The sequence below is a fragment of the Aspergillus welwitschiae genome (assembly GCF_003344945.1).
Source record: "Aspergillus welwitschiae strain CBS 139.54b unplaced genomic scaffold BDQ94scaffold_31, whole genome shotgun sequence".
Taxonomy (NCBI): domain Eukaryota; kingdom Fungi; phylum Ascomycota; class Eurotiomycetes; order Eurotiales; family Aspergillaceae; genus Aspergillus; species Aspergillus welwitschiae.
The window spans coordinates 320826-339504 of NW_020798725.1; the positions used below are offsets into that span (position 1 = coordinate 320826).

General features: G+C 52.3%; 8 protein-coding genes across 8 annotated transcripts; 5 read left to right on the top strand and 3 right to left on the bottom strand.

The window, feature by feature from the left end:
* Positions 1–160: 160 nt before the first annotated feature.
* Positions 161–1720, top strand: BDQ94DRAFT_181797 (putative MFS monocarboxylate transporter; the record flags this gene model as incomplete). The annotated part of the gene is made up of 2 exons (XM_026773979.1): positions 161–564; positions 626–1720. The coding sequence occupies exons 1-2, from the start codon at positions 313–315 to the stop codon at positions 1718–1720; spliced, it is 1347 nt and encodes a 448-aa protein (XP_026623259.1). The 5' UTR covers positions 161–312.
* A 459-nt stretch (positions 1721–2179) lies between these two features.
* On the top strand, positions 2180–3737 carry BDQ94DRAFT_181799 (ankyrin repeat domain-containing protein; the record flags this gene model as incomplete). The annotated part of the gene is made up of 2 exons (XM_026773980.1): positions 2180–2273; positions 2326–3737. 2 exons carry the CDS (start codon positions 2180–2182, stop codon positions 3735–3737), a joined length of 1506 nt encoding a protein of 501 aa, XP_026623260.1.
* A 537-nt stretch (positions 3738–4274) lies between these two features.
* BDQ94DRAFT_77814 (uncharacterized protein) lies at positions 4275–7184 on the top strand. The gene has a single exon (XM_026776515.1). It carries the CDS (start codon positions 4329–4331, stop codon positions 7116–7118), a length of 2790 nt encoding a protein of 929 aa, XP_026623261.1. The 5' UTR covers positions 4275–4328; the 3' UTR covers positions 7119–7184.
* A 9-nt stretch (positions 7185–7193) lies between these two features.
* Positions 7194–8764, bottom strand: dph1 (2-(3-amino-3-carboxypropyl)histidine synthase). The gene is made up of 2 exons (XM_026767342.1): positions 8594–8764; positions 7194–8509 (listed from the first exon to the last, which is right to left on the bottom strand). The coding sequence occupies exons 1-2, from the start codon at positions 8742–8744 to the stop codon at positions 7356–7358; spliced, it is 1305 nt and encodes a 434-aa protein (XP_026623262.1). The 5' UTR covers positions 8745–8764; the 3' UTR covers positions 7194–7355.
* Positions 8765–8919: 155 nt separating this feature from the next.
* BDQ94DRAFT_149266 (hydroxymethylglutaryl-CoA lyase) lies at positions 8920–10278 on the top strand. The gene is made up of 2 exons (XM_026767343.1): positions 8920–9279; positions 9369–10278. The coding sequence occupies exons 1-2, from the start codon at positions 9025–9027 to the stop codon at positions 10176–10178; spliced, it is 1065 nt and encodes a 354-aa protein (XP_026623263.1). The 5' UTR covers positions 8920–9024; the 3' UTR covers positions 10179–10278.
* A 76-nt stretch (positions 10279–10354) lies between these two features.
* BDQ94DRAFT_181800 (uncharacterized protein) lies at positions 10355–11828 on the bottom strand (the record flags this gene model as incomplete). Its single annotated transcript, XM_026773981.1, has 3 exons — positions 10355–11229; positions 11290–11661; positions 11732–11828. 3 exons carry the CDS (start codon positions 11826–11828, stop codon positions 10355–10357), a joined length of 1344 nt encoding a protein of 447 aa, XP_026623264.1.
* Positions 11829–12313: 485 nt separating this feature from the next.
* BDQ94DRAFT_149267 (succinate dehydrogenase assembly factor 4) lies at positions 12314–13366 on the bottom strand. The gene has a single exon (XM_026767344.1). It carries the CDS (start codon positions 13222–13224, stop codon positions 12805–12807), a length of 420 nt encoding a protein of 139 aa, XP_026623265.1. The 5' UTR covers positions 13225–13366; the 3' UTR covers positions 12314–12804.
* Positions 13367–13883: 517 nt separating this feature from the next.
* BDQ94DRAFT_173213 (lipase) lies at positions 13884–18616 on the top strand (the record flags this gene model as incomplete). The annotated part of the gene is made up of 5 exons (XM_026772109.1): positions 13884–14022; positions 14107–14815; positions 14872–15290; positions 16264–16348; positions 16405–18616. The coding sequence occupies 5 exons, from the start codon at positions 13884–13886 to the stop codon at positions 18614–18616; spliced, it is 3564 nt and encodes a 1187-aa protein (XP_026623266.1).
* Positions 18617–18679: the final 63 nt, after the last annotated feature.

Here is an 18679-nt window from a genome sequence, read left to right on the forward strand (position 1 = left end):
GCTAGCATCAAGTCCACCAATGGGGGCTGTGAATGGGACCATGTCAATGACAGGGCGCTGCGGACATGGTGCAAGCGCGATTTCTCATAGTTGATCAATATAAGATGGACTTTTCTGTTGCTGATCATTCCATTCATTTGCTGAGGGTGAGGGATGATAAGTATTTTACAGAGCCTATCTGTTCATTATTATTACTAAAAAAGAGTCTGCATAGCTGCGTTTGTACATGCTTTTTAAACAGATCTATGATATAGAGTTTCGCTCTTCATCCATCATTCTCGACATCATATTCCCTCTAGCATACCATCCACCATGGTCAGATTATCAGACGAGGAGGTGATTCCTAACGAAAAACCCCATAATCCAAACGGCACCTCCCCCTCACTCCCCCTCCCACCCATCGACCACGGTAAAGATGCCTGGTTCTTTCTGGCCGCCTGCTTCGTCATGGAAGCCCTAGTCTGGGGGTTCGCCTTCACCTACGGTGTCTTCCAAGACTATTACAGCACACTGCCCATGTTCCAGAACTCCAATAACATTGCCATCATCGGAACATGCGCCATGGTAAGCCTTTCCATCCCTCCCCTTCCCCTCCCCAAAACTAACACCAATTTCTAAACTCCAGGGAATAATGTATCTCGACCTCCCCATAATCTTCACCCTATACCGCACCTACCCTCATTATCAGCGTCTGGGCTGCGCCCTCGGTGTCCTAACAATGTGTCTCTCTCTGGGCCTCTCCTCCCTGTCCACAACCACCACTCACCTGATCATCTCCCAAGGCATCTTCTACGCCATCGGCGGAAGCATCGCCTACTCGCCATGCATCCTCCTAATGGAAGACTGGTTTGACCAACGCCGGGGCTTTGCCTTCGGCGTCATGTGGGCCGGCACCGGTTTAGGCGGCGCGATCCTCCCCATCGTCATGGAAACGCTACTCGATCGATACGGGTTCCGAATAGCGTTGAGAGGGTTCGCAGTTGTGTTATTCGTGCTTACGGCCCCGTTGGTATGGTTCGTCAAGCCTAGAGTGCCGCCTGCACTGCGGAGTACCGGAGTGGACGGCGTAGTACAGCAGCAAGCACGAAAGCCGCGACTCAAGGAAATCCGATTCCTCTGGACTTCAGGAACATTCCTCCTCTTCGAGCTGTTCAACATGGTCGAAGCAGTGGGGTACTTCCTCCCGTCTATCTACCTTCCCTCGTACGCAAGAGCCATCGGCGTCTCATCAGGAAGCTTGGAAGCCCTCACAGTGATATTATTCAACGTTGCGTCTGTAGTAGGGTGCGTAGTCATGGGCGCCATTATCGACCGATGGGACGTGACGACCTGCATTCTGGTCTCGACTGTGGGATCAACGATAGGTGTGTTTCTCATCTGGGGATTTAGCGTCTCGCTGGGTCCGCTGTTTGTGTTCGCTATCGTGTATGGGCTTTTTGCGGGCTCGTATACGAGTACTTGGCCCGGGATCATGAGGGAGGTGGTCAGGAAGGATGGTGCCGCCGAGTCGAGTATGGTGTTTGCTTGTTTGGCGGCTGGTAGGGGCGTCGGGAATATTGTTTCAGGCCCGTTGAGTGAGGCGTTATTGGAGGGGATGCCATGGGCTGGAGAGTTGGGGTTTGGGTTTGGGACCGGGTATGGGAGCTTGATTGTCTTCACAGGGGTGACGGGGTTGGTTGGGGGTGGGAGTTGGGTCGTTAGGAGGGTGGGGTGGCTGTGATTGGCATATAGGGGAAGTCTGTTAGAAAAAAGTATTGTGCCTTTTTTTTTTAATATTTGCTATGGATGCGTAGATAGATAAAAGATTGTTTGTAGTTGTATAGCATCAGCTGATCTGCATCTATGGTCTCCTAGAGGTTCAGCCTTACTCAGAACATGGCCACTGTCACGATACATTCAATAATGAACCAATAACTAACCAGCTTTTATTCCTGGATACTGTTCATAAAGAGTCAGAATTAAGCAGCATCAACTAGGAGCCGCCCAGCTACTTCGCTGTTGTGGCTGAGCAGTAGCAATTACTGCTGGCCATTCAGCCCCAATGTCAGCCCGATACCTGATATAGTTACTGCTACTAACTTCTTTATCTCGCACAGGAATCTCAGTCCGTACACCTGACACCAGAAATCCACGAGAAAATCCCAGAAGTCTTTATAATAGTGAGATAGAACCAAAAAAAATGACCTTTCCCACTGAAATACTCCGCCTGATCATCCAGCATCTCCTACCTCAATTGCATTTGCCAGAATTGTTGCGTGCGAGAAAAGTGAACAGTGTGTGACAACCAATCATTCACTTCAAACATGAGAACTAACAAGAAAGCAGGCTTATTTGATGAAGAAATCATTAATTTTCTCTTGAATGGCGAGGACCTGGAGGATTTATTTACATTCCTAACCAGGTCGGATCTAGATTCATCGCCATGGGGTACTTTCCCCGATCGATTGAAGCGGCTTTATCTGTATCGAAAGCTACGGGAGCATCCGCAAAAACAATGTGCTTTTACGTGTTTTGTGCAGGAGGTGATAGAGTATCAGTTGGGGGATGCTCCTGCAGAGGAGGAGAGGATTAAATTGACTGAGAGTTTGATTGATGTTGCAATAGCGGGGAAAAACGATCCATCGACGATGTTCCATCCCCTAGTATGTCAATATTGGATTGATAAAGTGAACAACAGGTTCAATGAGCCAATCGCAAAGTCGATGCCAATCATCTTGGCCTGCATGGCCATCTTACGGGGGGATTGTGCAGAACTGAGCACAGCACTACGGGACGGGCTGGACCCAGAACAGATATGTCTACGATTTGGAGTCATTCCGATGGATGTCGCAGCGCAAAGAGGGAACAGAGGGATTGCAAAAACTATGGTGGAGCATGGATGTTCCATGTGGTACACCATTATCTATAGCATCCCCATGAGTGCTTTGACCATGGCTGCGATAAGTCGAAATAAAGACGCGCTGGGAGTATGGCTTGAGCACCATCATCAAGAGAACCATGTTGACCCCGCTAAGCCGTCTTCTTCATGCAAGCAAGCGTTCAAGAAGTTGGCGCGCAGGGGCGATGTAGAACTGATGGAGTTCTTTGTAAAGCGGTATCCCCGGGTATTGAATGATCTCCTGAAGCCTTTGCAGCTGGCTGTTTGCTTCACACGTTTTGAAGCGGTGCGGTGGCTGTTTGCTCATCTCAACGCTCCTCTCACACCTGACCAGGGTAGACGATTGTTGCTCAGCGTCCTGGATGGCCCCTGCGCCTGGCCGCGAGTATCACAGATGGTGCAGCTACTTCTGAAACTTGGGGTTAGTCCAAATGGAACGACTCGGCATCGGACACCATTGCAAAAGGCTGTAGCAGCTCGACAAAAGGAAATTGCCGAGATCTTGTTGCAATATGGAGCGGATGTTAATGAATTTCATCCCCGTAGCACGGCGGTGGGCAGACAAACCCCGTTGATGCTAGCTGTCCGGCAACGGTCTGTGTCTATGGTTCAGCTGCTTTTGAGAAATGGCGCAATCCCAACATATACATGGAAGCGCAAAAGATACACGGTCCATGAGAATAGGAAGCAAGTCCAGAATCTGGAAAAGGTGTTGATTGAGCTTGGATGGGAGGAAGAGGAGGTGAGGAGGCATGAAGGCTGGGACTACTGGGTGCTCTCGGAAAAGCTGCCGCCAGTGACTCCCAGGCAGGAAAATAAGTCCGGCAGGCCCAGAAGGGCATTCCAGCCCCACACGTGACCGGACAGCAGCCAGTTCCCGTTTTGGGGGGGAAAACGAAAGGGAGGGACTTCCATTCTGGAAGGAACAAGTCTTTCCTCCCGGTGAATTGCCCGCAACGGTGATGCCATCCCATCCCCATCCCATCCTATCCCTCCCCCCGTCCCCTTCAGCCATCCATCCCCAGTCCCGTCATCTCGCCTATCCTTTCCATCACTCTTTATTCACGAACCCATTACCGCTGTACGTAATTCAAATTTAGCTTCTTCTTACCTTCCCACGGCCTCCCCTTCGCGACTCCATCGCGTTCTCCATCCTTTTTGACCTTCCCTCCGATTTTTCCCTTGCGGTCTCCCTTCATTTTTCTGCGCGGATGGTCTGAACCGCCACCCCGACCTTCACTCACGTTCGCGTCTTGTCGGCCTGGAATCTCAGGTATCCGTCTCTTGTCCTGCCTGGTGCTACCCACGACTCTCTACAGTGATACGACGAGGGACTTGTCGCCTTTTGGACTGAGCTCGTCGGGCCGACAATCGTGCGATCACTTCTACCACCGTGGCCCCAATCCCTAAATATTGTCCCCCCAGAGGCCGATTCGACGGGCAATGGGGGATGCCTCCTCTATCGGTCTACACGCCTTTTGAATCTCTCCTCTTCTTCCAGTCTCTCGCCGGCCTAGAATCTCCCCCCGCGAATTTTACCTCCATCTCCGATGTGCTCCGCAACAATCCCTTCATTCGAGAGAATGCCGCCTACGATGCGGGCAGACTCAGCCCAGAAGCCTTGGAGGATCTCTACACGACGCTGATGCGAGATGGCTGGGACTCGACCAATGCTGGACCCAACGGCCACCATGCCGAGAGTGCGGCCCCCAATAACCCAAAAAAGCGCAAGATATCCAGTCCTCGACCTGATGGCTTGGCGGACAAAGTTCATAACCATGCCAGCAAAGTGCCGGGGCTAGTGTCGCATTTGTATGCCAGATACAAGGAGTTGGTAACGCGGGAGATTGAGGATGAAGAGCAGAGATATAGGGATATCAGAAAAGAGATTGACCAGCTACAGAAGGAGGACCGCGATGCGCTCTCGGAGACCTCCGCAAGACCGACAGCGGCGCAGCCGATTGCGCCAGCGAAGCAGGAGCCCGCGCCAGAACCGATGGATGTGGATGTGAAGGAACAGAAGCCAATTCAACGGCCCCGCGATGAAGCTATGCATGTTGCGACACCGTTGGTAGCTGCTGATGTTAAGCAGCCTCTCCTGGAACCGCAGCGGAAGGAGCTGGATACAAGCAAGCAACCCGCGAAGCCTGTCGCGCGCCTACCGCAGGAACCCCAGCCTCTGCCCGCGCAGTCTGTACGGCCCGTCGAATTGCCACCGGCAGATAAGACAAAGCTCCAGCAACAGCCTCAGCCTCAGCCACTGCCCCAGCAACAGCCTCAACAGCCACCGCAACCGTCACCTCGTCCTCAGCCCAGCCCTCAGATAGCGACTGGTCGGCCGCCTCAGCAGCCACCGGTCCCGAATGGAAAGGCGTTCCCGACACCAACACAACCAACTATTGTGCCCAAGAATGCCCCTGTGAACCACGCACCAGTGGCCGCGCCACCTGCTCCGTCGCCAAAACCGCCGAATGCCTCAGTACCCAGTCCGGGTGTCGCACGCCCTCCCGCTGTTACACCTTCGCAAGCTCCGCAGAATGCCGGTGTGCCAATCCCTTCCACTCCGCAACAGCAAGTTCTGGCCAGCAAGCCCTCTGCCAAGGAAGGTCAGTCTGTTCCAGCTGCTAGCCCGGCGCCTCAGCGACCTCCACCGCAGGCCAGTTTCCAGCAGTGGTCTCTAAACAAACCTCCGCAAACGCCGCAACCTCCCCCAGCATTCGCAAAGCCGAAACCAGAACCGACGAACGCCGCTGTTGCTGGGCGTGCGGTTCAGTCTCCATTCCCTCCACCCACCCCAGCCCTCGAAAGCAAGAAGGCAGCGCAAGGACCACGACCAACCCCTGGCCCGTCGACTCCAGGTCCTGTGCCCGCGGCTGCCCACACACCTGCCCAGAATATTCCACCGCCCGCGTTCCAGACTCCGGTTGGGCCTGCGCAGGGTTCTATCCTTTCGCGGCCACCGAGCACACGGCCTCTTAGGCCTTCGATTGACACGGGCGTTCTTACACCTGGCTCTCTAACGCCTTGGAAGCGGACTCCACGGTTGAGCATCCCCCACTCTCCTCGTTCGCCCGAGCGACCACGGCCAGAGGAGATCAGTCCTATCAGTGAGAAGGCGCCGTCTTTGCCGGGATCTCGTGAGCCGACGCCAGAAGAGCCTGAGCCTCGCCGTCGAAAGCGGAGGACGGAGACAAAAAGTAATGGGACTGGCGCCGATCAGACCCTGTCGATTGATGCAGAAAGCAAGGGAGGGACTAAAAGGAAGAGTGAGAGGGGAACGCTGTCTAGCGGTAAGGACCGTGACCGAAGCACAGCGTCGTCACGAAGCCGGGGAAGGTCTGTGTTGTCACGGGATGAAGAGTCCACAGCAGATACAGGCACTGGATCCCAGGCAAAAATCAAGCATGAAGTACCCAGTACCCCAGCTGGCATCCCAGAGACGGCTGAACCCGAACGTCCCTCGGTCAGTCGGCCGAGCAGGGGGCGACCGAAGCGCAAGCGTGCTCCGAGTGAGAGCCTAGAGGCCGAACCTACTCAGTCGGAGCTTAGCCAGCTTACTCGCGTTGACCCTAATCAGTCGACGACGTATGTAGTCTGCGCTCGCAATTTCCCTCGGACCGGAGCTCCTATCATGAGTGAACTGAGCATGCACAAGGTTGCGGGAACCTTTTCCAAGCCGCTGACGGAACGTGACGCACCGGGATACCGCGATCTTATCTATCGGCCGCAAGATATCAAGACTATCAAGTCGCTGATCCACCAGGGCAGCAGGGCACTGGCGGCAGCTACGGAGGCTGCAAGCACACCGGCAGGCGACGGGGAGTCACCGGCGCCGGGTACAGGGACCCCTTCTAAGAATGCTGTCCTTATGTTGCAAAAGACAGAGGACATCATTCCCCCAAAGGGTATTGTCAATTCGGCGCAGCTAGAGAAGGAGTTGATCCGCATGTTCGCCAACGCCGTGATGTTCAACCCTATCCCTCAACGTGGCTTTGGGCCTGCTTTCCCTATGATCAGCGATAGCGGATCAAGAGAGAGCACGCAGGTTCCCGAACACGAGGAGGGCGGTATCATCAAGGACACGCTGGAGATGTTCGAGGATGTCGAGCAAGCCGTTACGCGATGGCGCGCAGCAGAGCGGACAGCGGACGAATTTGCTAGCAAAAGCATCCTTTCGCTCCGGCGAGGGAGTGCCAGTGATCTCAACACGGATAGTGCGGATGAGGTCAAAGGATCATGAACGATGTATGCCGCACTGTAGCGTACTTGATTGATGTATTATTACTATTATTATTACCCACATGTTCGGAAAATAGACGAATGCTTCCCACATGTTCCGCAAAGAGAACATGGTAATTCTATTTCATAATCATGAGCTTTTGTATCCCAGACAGACTGAGACCACATAACAAAAAGACATCTATAGTAGTCATTCATATGCATCATGCAAAAACATCACTTGACATCATCACAAACCTCACGCCGCAATCGCTTGGCCCGGCTTTGTCCTCCCCAGCCCCTCCTTCGCATAAAAGTCCATAGGATAAACCCCATTATTCTCCGTCTCCCACCCATCTCTCACCCCCAACGCAATCAACGCCTCATACGGCGTCAACAGCGGCCTCGCAAACGCATACCCCCAATCAATACTCAACCGCGGACAAGCAATCTGCACCCAGCATTCCACATCCGCCATGGACGCCAACTTACCCGGGAAAATCTCACTCAGGAGGAGATTAACAAACGGGATGCCCCTCTCATTCAAATGCCTCTCAATCATCGCCATCGTATTAGGGTTTCCCTGTCGTCCCAACGAACCCAGAATAATCCCCCACTTCTTCGCCGACTTCGCCGTGTTAATCGCATCCCGGCGCAGCGTGTGCATTTCATCGTGAACATACGTCTCCCGGGACAACGTCCTCGAGTACGGATCATACCGGTACGCCGGGATAGCCGGATTATGAATCATCGCGGACTCGAGGTGGAAGCGGCCGTCGCCGAGGTACAGGAGGATATCAACTTCGTCGGCGGAGAGGGTCGGGGAGGTACATCCCAGGATTTCTCCCTTGGAGAGAGGCATGATCTGCGGGATGAGGACCTTGAAGCCGGCGCGCTCGAGAACGGGTTTCAGTCCGTGGAGGGTAGCGTTGAATTGGATCGTGCCGACTGTGGCGATCGTTTTTCCGGGTTGGAAGTTGCGTTCTAGCGTGGCGATTAGGTGTGTGGTGTCGATGCTGATATCGACGAAGATGTAGAGGGTCTTGATCTTGGTCACGTCTACGGGGATAAGGCAGCTGTGTGCGTAGTGGACAAGGAGGTCGCAGCCAAGTGCGCGCGCTGTGTAGTCGTCGATGCAGCAGGCGCCGTAGGTCACGTCGCCCATGATCAGGGTTTCGATGCCCGGGCAGAATTGAGTCAGGATGTCGGAGATGGTTGTGGCGAAGATGAGGAGGCCTTCGGGGAATTGGAGTGCCACGCGTTTGGCGCCCGAGGTGCGGATGCGGTGGATGGTCTTGGGGATCTCGAAGGAGTAGTTGCGTGGGAGGAGTTCGATGGCGGCGAGGATTTCAGGGTCTTCGAGGATCTCGGGAGGGACTTGGTTTAGGGTGCGGGGGGTGCGGCGGGGGGTGGCTGTATTTTGAATGAAATGTTAGTTGAGAATTATAAATAAAAGTTATGGGTGTTCGTAGTATTGGCTGTTAGAGGGGTACTGACCCTTTTGTATACTGGTGGTCTCGACATTTTGTGCGGTGGATGATGAATCCTTCTGAGCTTGCGCATCTGCTGTCCGACGACCGACGAACCTCTTCTTGGGCTGTCGCAAGGGGGCACTCGATGGCACCGAATCTTCAGGTATGCCGTTCATGATGTAATGTGGGTTGATCGAGAGCGATATGGAGCAACGATAAAGTGACTCCAAAGTGGGATGATGGATATTTTAGGCTGAGTCAGCAGGGCGGGTCAGGTGGGGTCACGCCCGTCGGCCTCGGTCGGTTCTCCGCATTCCGCAGGACGAGCTGATCAGTTCATCCTGCCATCACCACTTCTCTCCTCATTCCCAGGGAGCTGTCGCGTGGTTCGAATTCTCAATTTTTTATATCTAGGAGCTTCTTCTACATGAGTCACAGCTGATAGCAATTGCCAAAATGATGACCTTCCGACCTCGAATGAGCCTCTTCTCTGCCCTTCGCACGGCCCCAGCTCGACGCCGCTTTGCGACTGAGGCGCGGTTAACCACGGACCATGTCCGCATCGTCGAAGTAGGGCCACGAGATGGTCTGCAGAACGAGAAAAAGTCGATTCCACTCGAGACCAAGCTTCAGCTTATTGAGAAGCTAGCTAAGACAGGTGTAACCACAATTGAGGCGGGATCCTTTGTGCCAGCGAAATGGGTGCCCCAGGTACGGACGTCTGCTTGCATCCGAAAGGAGGAGTAACGACGACGCCACCTCTCCTTGGACTACAAAACTAACAGATCTATGTATGATAGATGGCTAGCACGGCAGAGATCTGCGAGCACCTCCTCCAGACTCCCCCACAGTCACAGACCGCCATTGCCTACAACTACCTCGTCCCTAATGTGAGGGGTCTGGAGAACCTGATCAAAATCATGGATGCCACAGGTGTCCCGGCAGACACGACAGGATCTGCCACGAAAACCCCAACAACAACCGAGATTTCTCTGTTCGCATCAGCAACGGAGGCATTCTCCAAAGCCAACACAAACTGCACAATCGAGGAGTCACTAGATCGCATCCGTCCAATCGTCTCGCTAGCAAAGACGAAGAACATCCGAGTGAGGGGCTATGTTTCGGTTGCTCTGGGTTGTCCGTACGAGGGTCCGGATGTATCCCCATACAAGGTGGCCGACATCACTGCAACGCTACTTGAAATGGGAGCCGATGAGGTGTCGGTGGCTGATACCACGGGCATGGGCACGGCACCCCGCACGATGAAGCTACTGCAGGCTCTGAAGGCGGCCGGGATCGCGAATAATGATCTGGCGCTGCACTTCCATGATACTTATGGACAGGCTCTTGTCAATACTATCGTAGGGCTGGAGCATGGTATCCGCATCTTCGATAGCAGTGTTGGTGGTCTTGGTGGTTGCCCTTACTCGAAGGGTGCAACGGGGAATGTCTCGACAGAGGACCTTGTACATACCATCCATGGTCTGGGCATGCACACTGGTATCAACCTGGAGGAAATGGCCAAGATCGGCTCCTGGATTAGTGGGGAGCTGGGCCGGTTCAATGAGAGTCGTGCGGGCAAGGCCATACTGGCGCGGATGGAAGAGTGAAATCAGTACTTGCAGATAACTTAACAGTCTTGTTAAATAGCTACCTTAGCCATCATTCATATCTATTTGCTGATGCCATACAAGTACCTTCTTTTACGACACACGCCCTAGTCATTTGAGGAAAATTTCACAGTAAACCAGCAGTATACTACACGATTTCAAAAAATACAAGTAGGTTATCTCGCATCAAACGGCCACAACCTCTCCGCCTTCTCCACCGTCATCCCCTCCTCCCCCCTATTTTCAAACTCCCTCGCCGTCTGTATCCACTCCTCATAAGCAGCGCGATGCGCATCCCTCGCCGCATCCCAAACATCATTCGGAATCCAGCCATCAGAGTCCGTATTCAAAACGTCCTTAAGCCATAGCTTAAGGCCTTGGACCGCTTCAAAGTCCTCATACTCCCTAGCATGTCTTTCCCGTTCTTCGTCCGTTAAAGAATACGGACACGTTCCCTGCAATCCCAGCTCCGTCCACCGATCCGATAGCTCAATAAGATCCTGACGGATAGCAGCCGCACTACCTGTCCATGTCAAATGGGTGTAATGGAAGAGTCGGAATAAGGTCGGATCAAGGAGTCTTGCGGGTCGGAGCTTGGGGACTAGGCCTACTAGGGCGACGTTGTAGGTTTGATGGCAGATTGAGGCGTCTTTGCGTTCGCGTGCTGTCGTGATGGTGATAGGTGTTGTTGGTTGTTCGTCGTCGAGGTGTGGAGGAGTGGCGAAATCGGGGGTTTCGTTGGCGTAGACGAAGGCTGGTTCGATGCTTGTTGATTGCCAGTCTATCAAGCCAGTGATGATAGTTGGATCTTCTGGGGAGACGTAGATGTTCCGTTTGTGATAGTCAGGGTGCGAAAGAGCTGGCGTCGCAGCATCCTGAATGCGCTTATCTTGGATCAATCTCTGCATAACTGCTTGGCTTGTTTTTATTAGTTGGATGTGGTCTTGAATGGTCCCTTGGTGAGGGAGGCCATGCTTGATGGTTTTTTCTTTGGGCAGTCGTGAGAAGCCTGTCTCACTCAAGCCTTTGCAGTAGCTTTGGAGGTCGCGCCCTAGAATTGGCACACTGTATTAAACATTGGGCACAGTGTGTATGGAGGTGTGAGACTGACAAGGACCGCAATTAGGGCTTGGACTGCCGTAAAGCTCCACCTCTCCTGGGTTCCTGTTCCAGAAGATTGGACTGCAGTGCGGCCCAATACAGAATCCCTGTTCGAAGGGGATCTGCAAGTGCGCTTCGAGGGGCACATTAGAAAAGTATAGACTTCCATATGCGGGAAAGTCCAAGGATGCCATCTGTTTGATTACCATTGACAGGGCCTTGGTACATAACATATGTTGCGCAGAGTTCATATTCGGCCAAGTTTGATGTAGTTTTACTCCTTCAGCATGTTCCTGAATTATAAATTCAGTGCCGATCGCATTGGCTGGGTCGTCACTCCAATCCAGGACTTTGGGTACTGGAAGCGAAAACTTGGATCGTACTACACCAGTGACATTATTAGTGTCCTATCAAAGCTGCATCATGTAGAAGGAGGTCAGGTTCAGTCCTACAATATGCCATTGTCGCGACTTCAGAGTTGGTTGTCAACCTTGGAGGGCCGGCAATACTGGTCGGTAGCCTCGCCACGACACGAAAGCTTGTATCCATGGTGAAGATAAAGACTCTATTGAATCCGCCTTCTCTTTTCTCATACTTGGTGACCTTAGTTGCACCTGGACTTAGATGAATGACTCTTTCGCAGAGTGCAGAAAAGTTGAATTGTATGCGGCGACAATCTCGTTGGAGTTTGTCGCGATTCAACCACCTTCCTCCTGTGTATGTGTATGGGTCATCTTCTAGTAATGATGGTTAGTGACGGAACTGTCTTGCTCTTTAGTGAGTAAATACGAACGAGGATTGGATTTTGAAAATCGGAGATCAAGGAAGGGGCGTGACGACGGAGTGCTATGTTTACTTCCACGTTGGAATGATTGCCGCTGTTGCGGCGAGTGCGAGTATCGCAAAGACTGTATATTTCGTGGAGAAGGCCTCAATCGCTGCAAGGACCGAAGCATAGTTGCTGTTGGACTGCTACATCCAACTAGGTGGCCTAGTAGTTGACTGTGTACAGCCCCTAATCAGTTGCCCGTAATGTTTTGTCAGTTTCCCATGCACCAATCAGAAGGGATGATTTAGCGCCCATTGACCACAATCGCATGCCTTTTGTAGGCGACCTGTGTATCGGAAAGTACACTATGTACGTTCTGGTAGCTGAAATAGCTACTGATTTGTGATTTGCTACTTCGGGCCAATAATGAGCTGGCCCGATTCACTCCAAAGCATTCATCCCGAGTATAGACCAGCAGGTAAATGTACAAAATTTGAAGACTTTATCGAGGTAAAATCCGCAGTATGTTCACGACTGACCAGACAAGATCAGGGTTTTCGAAACGAAGTTCGATGGTGGCATAATATACACATATAGCACAAGATGAGAGAGGAGAGCGGGAAGTAGAAAGCTCTATAACCATGATACAATCAATAACCAACGCCACTCATGCAAACAGACACCTAAGTCAACCTCCACATGCACCTTTTATATATACCAACATCAACGGACATCAAGCAGAGCAAGGTTATCCTCTTAGAAATCCGTAACCCGTCCACCATAGCTCCAGTCACCCTCAGCACCCCACCTCAGAGGCTCGTTCTTCGGTCCACCGATCTCTCCAGTCTTGGGGTTCTTCTCTCCTTCAAACTCAGGCTTTACTCCGTACTTCACATCGGGATGCAGTTCCTCGCCTTTGCCGGTGGCGTTGATCTCAGCTGCCACTGCGGGCTCCGAGTCGGGCGATTGGTTGATCTGCGGGGTACTGAAAGCGCCGGTGGACTTGCGCTGGAGCTCTTCGAAAATTTCTTGCTCCTCTTTAGGCAAACGCGGAGGGGCCGGACCGCTGGCAAATGCGAAGGGAGGCTTGTCGGAGAGGAGGGCTGCGCGAGTTGAGAAAGCGCGAAGAGGGAGAGAGGATTTGGCGGGGAAGCGGATGGCGGTGCGGAGGAACATTTTGATTGTTGCTTATTTCTTTCGTATTATTGAGGATTAAATGGAAGAATTTGAGGCGTCCGGTAGAGACTGGTCCTGCTTGAAGCTGATTGCGAGTTGGAGAAAGAAGATGCGGAGTGGCGGAGGTCGGGACGGAAGAAGGAAGAATCGCGATGGCAGAAAGCATTACCCGATAAGCCCTGATCGTCCCGATAGCAGTCGGACTTTCTGCCGGCTGTTTGCACCCCCGGCGGTGAGCTGGACGGCGTAAGCCATGATTTATAGATCCCTTGAGGTGATACAATCCTAATGTATAGATGCTCTGCTTATTGGATAAATTGGAATTGGAGGTTTCTCATGGAGGACAAATAGCAAACCGTATAACATAATAAGAGTTGGAAACTCTCCCTTGGATCAAGTCCCCAACGAATACTACTGCATTGAGTAAGGCGTCACGTGGGACCGCCCTTTCTGGGCGGATGAGCCGTGACACGCTTATCATCCTTCAGGTACCAAGTAACTACCTCTCTCACCGTCAATCCGCTTCGCCATGAGAATGCCCCATTGCAGCCTGCCTACTCCCTGATCGTATTGGCTATTGTGATCAGTCCTGTTGTATTCGCCCTGGAACGTTATTTGTAGCATACTAGAATCACCTGGATCCCTTCCTCTATCAGGTTATGTCTTCTGCTCCTGACGGGCAACCAATGCTGCCTCTTCCTGGAGCCCCGTCTTCTTCATGGTCCCGATTTCGTGAGAGATTCGGTGCACTTTTTCATGGCGCTGACCCCAGAGTCTGTGTTGCATTCTGGCTACTTGGTAAGCCGTTGGCCGTCTTGTAGACACCGCGAACTGATAAGAACTATTCGTGGCTCACTGACCGGCATGCGTGACTCGCAACAGGATTGATCAACAATGTCCTCTATGTTATCATTTTGTCCGCAGCCCTCGATTTAGTTGGTCCTAGTGTCCCCAAGGGCGTTGTTCTTCTCGCAGACGTCATTCCCTCATTCGGAACCAAGCTGATAGCACCCTACTTTATTCATTTGGTTCCATATCCCGCTCGAGTATTGTTCTGTGTGCTATGTTCAGCCGTGGGTATGCTTCTGGTGGCCCTGAGCCCAGCGTATACAGATGGCGGTTCAATTTCCACCAAAATCGCGGGCATTATTCTGGCGAGCTTGTCGAGCGGAGGAGGCGAACTGAGCTTCCTGGCACTGACGCACTTCTACGGCCCGTTCAGTCTGGCAGCCTGGGGTAGTGGTACCGGAGCCGCCGGGCTGGTCGGTGCTGGTGCGTACGCCGTCGCAACTACCTCTATGGGGCTCAGTGTCAAGTCGACACTCCTAGCAGCTGCCTGCCTGCCAGCAATTATGGTTGTGAGCTTCTTCGCCATCCTGCCAAGAGCTCCCATACGGACATTGGCCGCTGCACCTGTTGAGTATCGTGCAATTGACCAGGAAGATCGGGATGACCTTCTGGATGAGCGGCACGGTCTACTCGGCTCCTCAGCTCCCCCGAGCCGAAACAAGAGGAGCGACGCGAGTCATGAGCTTGGCTTGCAGGTGTTCAAAGCTAACCTGCAGCGAGCTAGGGGACTTTTCTTTCCCTTGTAAGTGCACGCTAGTATCATCAAGCAATAATTGGCATGCTTACATTTCCGCGCAGTATGCTCCCCCTTCTGCTAGTCTATGTGGCCGAATACACAATCAACCAAGGGGTTTCTCCGACCCTGCTGTTTCCACTTAAAGATTCGCCGTTCGAACATTACCGTGCATTTTATCCCGCGTACAATGCGATCTATCAGGTTGGTGTTTTCATCTCGCGATCATCCACGCCTTTCTTTCGGATTCACGATCTTTACCTTCCGTCACTGCTGCAAATCATCAATTTGGTCGTATTGACATTGCACGCCTTGTTTGACTTCATCCCGAGTGTGTACATAATATTTATAGTCATCTTCTGGGAGGGGCTATTAGGGGGGCTGGTTTATGTCAATACATTCGCCGAAATCGGGGACCGGGTGCCGAAGGAAGACCGAGAATTCTCGCTCGGAGCGACGACTGTCAGCGATTCCGCCGGAATTTGTATAGCGGGATTTCTGGGAATGGCGTTTGAGGTCTGGTTGTGTGATTGGCAGGTCGCCCACGGTCGGGACTATTGCCGAAAACTATGAGCAGTAGAGAGAACTTTAGAATGATAGGGAAATGAAATGATATACTACGATGCAATCTATATATAATAGATGATAATAATTTCTCATGCATTGTCATTGTTAGCTTCAGTAGAGCGCCAACCGGAAATACCAGAAGAGGAATAGCACATGAGTTGTCTCGTGGCGGATTTGCATGTGACCGGGCCCTCCCGTGACTCGGCACGGGGCAACTCTCCGCGCTTCCCTTCGCCCACTAAATACCACCTTGTCATTAGTCTTGCTATCATCATCCAGCTAGCCACCGCGGAGGGCCATCAGTGATCGACGCCAAAACCCGGCTTTTGGGCCTCTGCCAGACTAACCCCGGTTATTCAAGGACTGCTTACTGACCCTTCCCAGATGACTGGATCACCATGCATCTCCTGGTGGGGATTTCACATGCATCACTACGTTTCTTCAGCTGAACCATGGATACCCTCGCTCTACGCCAACTACCCTCTTTCTCCCCTCCCCCCATCCCCACATACCCCGTACTTGGGTCACTGAACTGTGCCATTATTGACATACTTTGATAATAAACAGGCTAGTGGTCTGCTTGTCGGTTGCTCACCTGTTCCTCTTTTACAGTGGTTCGCCGCTTTTGTCCATTCTTTGTCCTTCCATACTGCCCCTCCCATCGTTCCAGTGCGCAGCTGAAATATGACTTTTTCCATTTGATTATCTCCAATTTTTTTTACCTCCAATATATTTAAAGCTTCGTGTATATTCCATAGACTTCTTTCAAAGCCTCTATAGACTGCTGCTGCCTGATTGATACCCGGGGTTGTTTTGGAAAGATGATAGGTAACCGACGGCCCAGCGAACCTCATGGATGTGATGAGGCTGCTGCTAATATATACATCCAGACCACGTCCTTGGGCGGCCATCTACAAAATTCCGGAAAATCCAGGTTCTTGCTGTACTTGTATTCTGGTCTACCTATCTATTAAGGTGCGTTTCGATTGGTGTCGTCTGCTACCGCTGTTTTGCTGACAGACCACTTGTAGAGGAAATAAAAATGGCCCTCCTTTCATCCGCAAGATCTCATCGCGACTCTCGAAAAAGCTGAGCGTCTGGCAAACCACTGTCATAGTCTTCCTCTGGCTCTATATCTGCCGCAATTTTGCAAAGATTGTTGGCCTCGAGTGTCCCGAGCCTTTAGCCAATCTATACTCGCGCTCCTTTTTTCGGGCAACATGGATTACGACAGGGTTAGATGCTGGCTTCTGGACGGCAATGGGGATAAAGCCAAAGTGGCTACGAGATATTGCGTCTCTGGTTTTCTCCGGGTATTATCTTATCGCAGCCGAACAGGCAGACGAGAAGGTTCGCCGGGTCCGTGCTACGCTCACCGTAGAGCATATGCGTGTGTCGTGGAATAAGAGCACCACACCGTATCTCTGGGCACTCGCTAAATTGGGCCGCCCGCGGCTCACGAAGTACCCTCCGCGTGCCATTCGCATCCCCCGGCCAGCGTCCTCAATATACAAGGAGCCGACAAATGCGTGGCTTTACTTTGATGGGTCATTGGCCGCGCTACGTGATCAAACATGCATTGTCCTGGATATTCCTGGAGGTGGATTTGTCTCGATGAGCCCGCGGCATTCCGAAGACCGACTTCTGGCTTGGGCAGCGAGAACCAAAGTTCCCGTACTGAGTCTCGACTACAAAAAAGCACCGGAGTATCCGTATCCGTATGCTTTGAATGAATGTTATGATGTATATCACTCCATTGTCTCCACCCGTGGGCGGTGCTTGGGCCTCAACGGACGGACTCGTCCTCGTGTCGTCATCACTGGTGATAGTGCTGGTGGTAACCTCGCTACTGGCGTCACTCTTATGATCCTTCAATCCGGCAGTACACATGCCTCTAGATGGCAAGGACAAAACATGCTTCCGCCTCCGGATGGACTAGTTCTACCATATCCCGCGCTGAACATGAAGATAGAAAGCTGGATGACGGAAGAGCAAATGGCTTTAATACAAGAGAAGAGCACACGTCGAACCAATGAGAGCGTGCTTCGAAGAAAAGATATGGACTATCACCGGTTGACGCCTTTTACCTCTCCGGGAACGTCGTTCGGAGATTTCCAGCGTGACTCGTTCTCTGACGCGGATCTGGAAGTCGGAAATTTGGTTGACGCTACCTCGGAGAAGTTGGCACAGCAACAGAAGATGGACGTCACTGAAGAGGAGGTGGCTGCCATCACTGAGCACCAGCCTAAGCAGATCCGGACACGACTGGCTGTTTCATCGATGATATCGTATGTTAATGATCGTATATTAACCCCCGAGATGATGAGGGCAATGATCATCCTTTACATCGGACCGCACAACCGCCCCGACTTCAATACGGACTACCTACTCTCCCCAGCCCTGGCTCCGGAAGAGCTCTTAGCACGCTTCCCCAAGACGTACATCATCACAGGAGAACGTGACCCTCTAGTCGACGACACGGTCATCTTCGCCGGGCGACTAAGACAAGCTAAGCTCCGCCAATTCCAGGAACGACAAGAACTGGGCCTCGAAAAGTCTTATCGCAGGTTCAACGCAAAGGACCATGTCGAGGTTTCCCTATTACCCGGGATCTCTCACGGATTCATGCAAATGGCCGGCTTCTTCCCCGATAGCTGGAAACACATCTACCGCTGCGCAACTTGGATTCAAGATCTATTCGACCTCGCCCAGACTAAGAAATCATCTTCTGGCCACCTGAGGACCCTCACCAACGGCGCACAAATGCCAAAGGGGCCCAAATCCGTTCACCGCGGCAATAGCTCCCGCAATCATAGACGTCGTCTCACGGGAGAGTCATCCGGCGACGAGGATAGGCCTCTCGAGATAGGCATCAAGAAACTAACACCACTGACACCATTGCATCGCAGCTCCAGCGCACCCATCGACAGCACCGAGATTGATAGCCAAGATGTCGCTGCCAAGGATGGCGACAGCGAGGATGCTAAAAAGGAACGCATCCGTAGCGTCTCCCGAGGCCGAACTCTGCGGCCAGGGATCACCAGAAAACAGCGTCCCATACCCATGAGGTTAACGATCCCTCCTCGAGACGGGTATATCTCTGGATCACCGAGTCCTATTCCTTTGCGGGAAAGAAACCGGAGTATTAACAGTCTTGCCAGCGAGGAGGACCTGCTTGACCGGCGTATGAATGGCTTGGCTGGAGGGTTGATGGGCATTGGCGAAGGTGCTAGGACGCCTTAGCTGCCATTATTGGAGGATTTGTTATGCATTGGATACGCGATTCATGAACTTATATAGATACCT

Excerpts from the sequence above, each read along its gene's own strand:
- BDQ94DRAFT_149267 (XM_026767344.1), bottom strand. The coding sequence starts at position 13,224 with ATGTTCCTCCGCACCGCCATCCGCTTCCCCGCCAAATCCTCTCTCCCT.
- dph1 (XM_026767342.1), bottom strand. The coding sequence starts at position 8,744 with ATGAACGGCATACCTGAAGATTCGGTGCCATCGAGTGCCCCCTTGCGA. Across the intron at positions 8,510-8,593 it reads GACCACCAGTATACAAAAGG|CCACCCCCCGCCGCACCCCC; the intron begins GTCAGTACCCCT and ends TTCAAAATACAG.
- BDQ94DRAFT_77814 (XM_026776515.1), top strand. The coding sequence starts at position 4,329 with ATGCCTCCTCTATCGGTCTACACGCCTTTTGAATCTCTCCTCTTCTTC.
- BDQ94DRAFT_149266 (XM_026767343.1), top strand. The coding sequence starts at position 9,025 with ATGATGACCTTCCGACCTCGAATGAGCCTCTTCTCTGCCCTTCGCACG. Across the intron at positions 9,280-9,368 it reads CAGCGAAATGGGTGCCCCAG|ATGGCTAGCACGGCAGAGAT; the intron begins GTACGGACGTCT and ends TATGTATGATAG.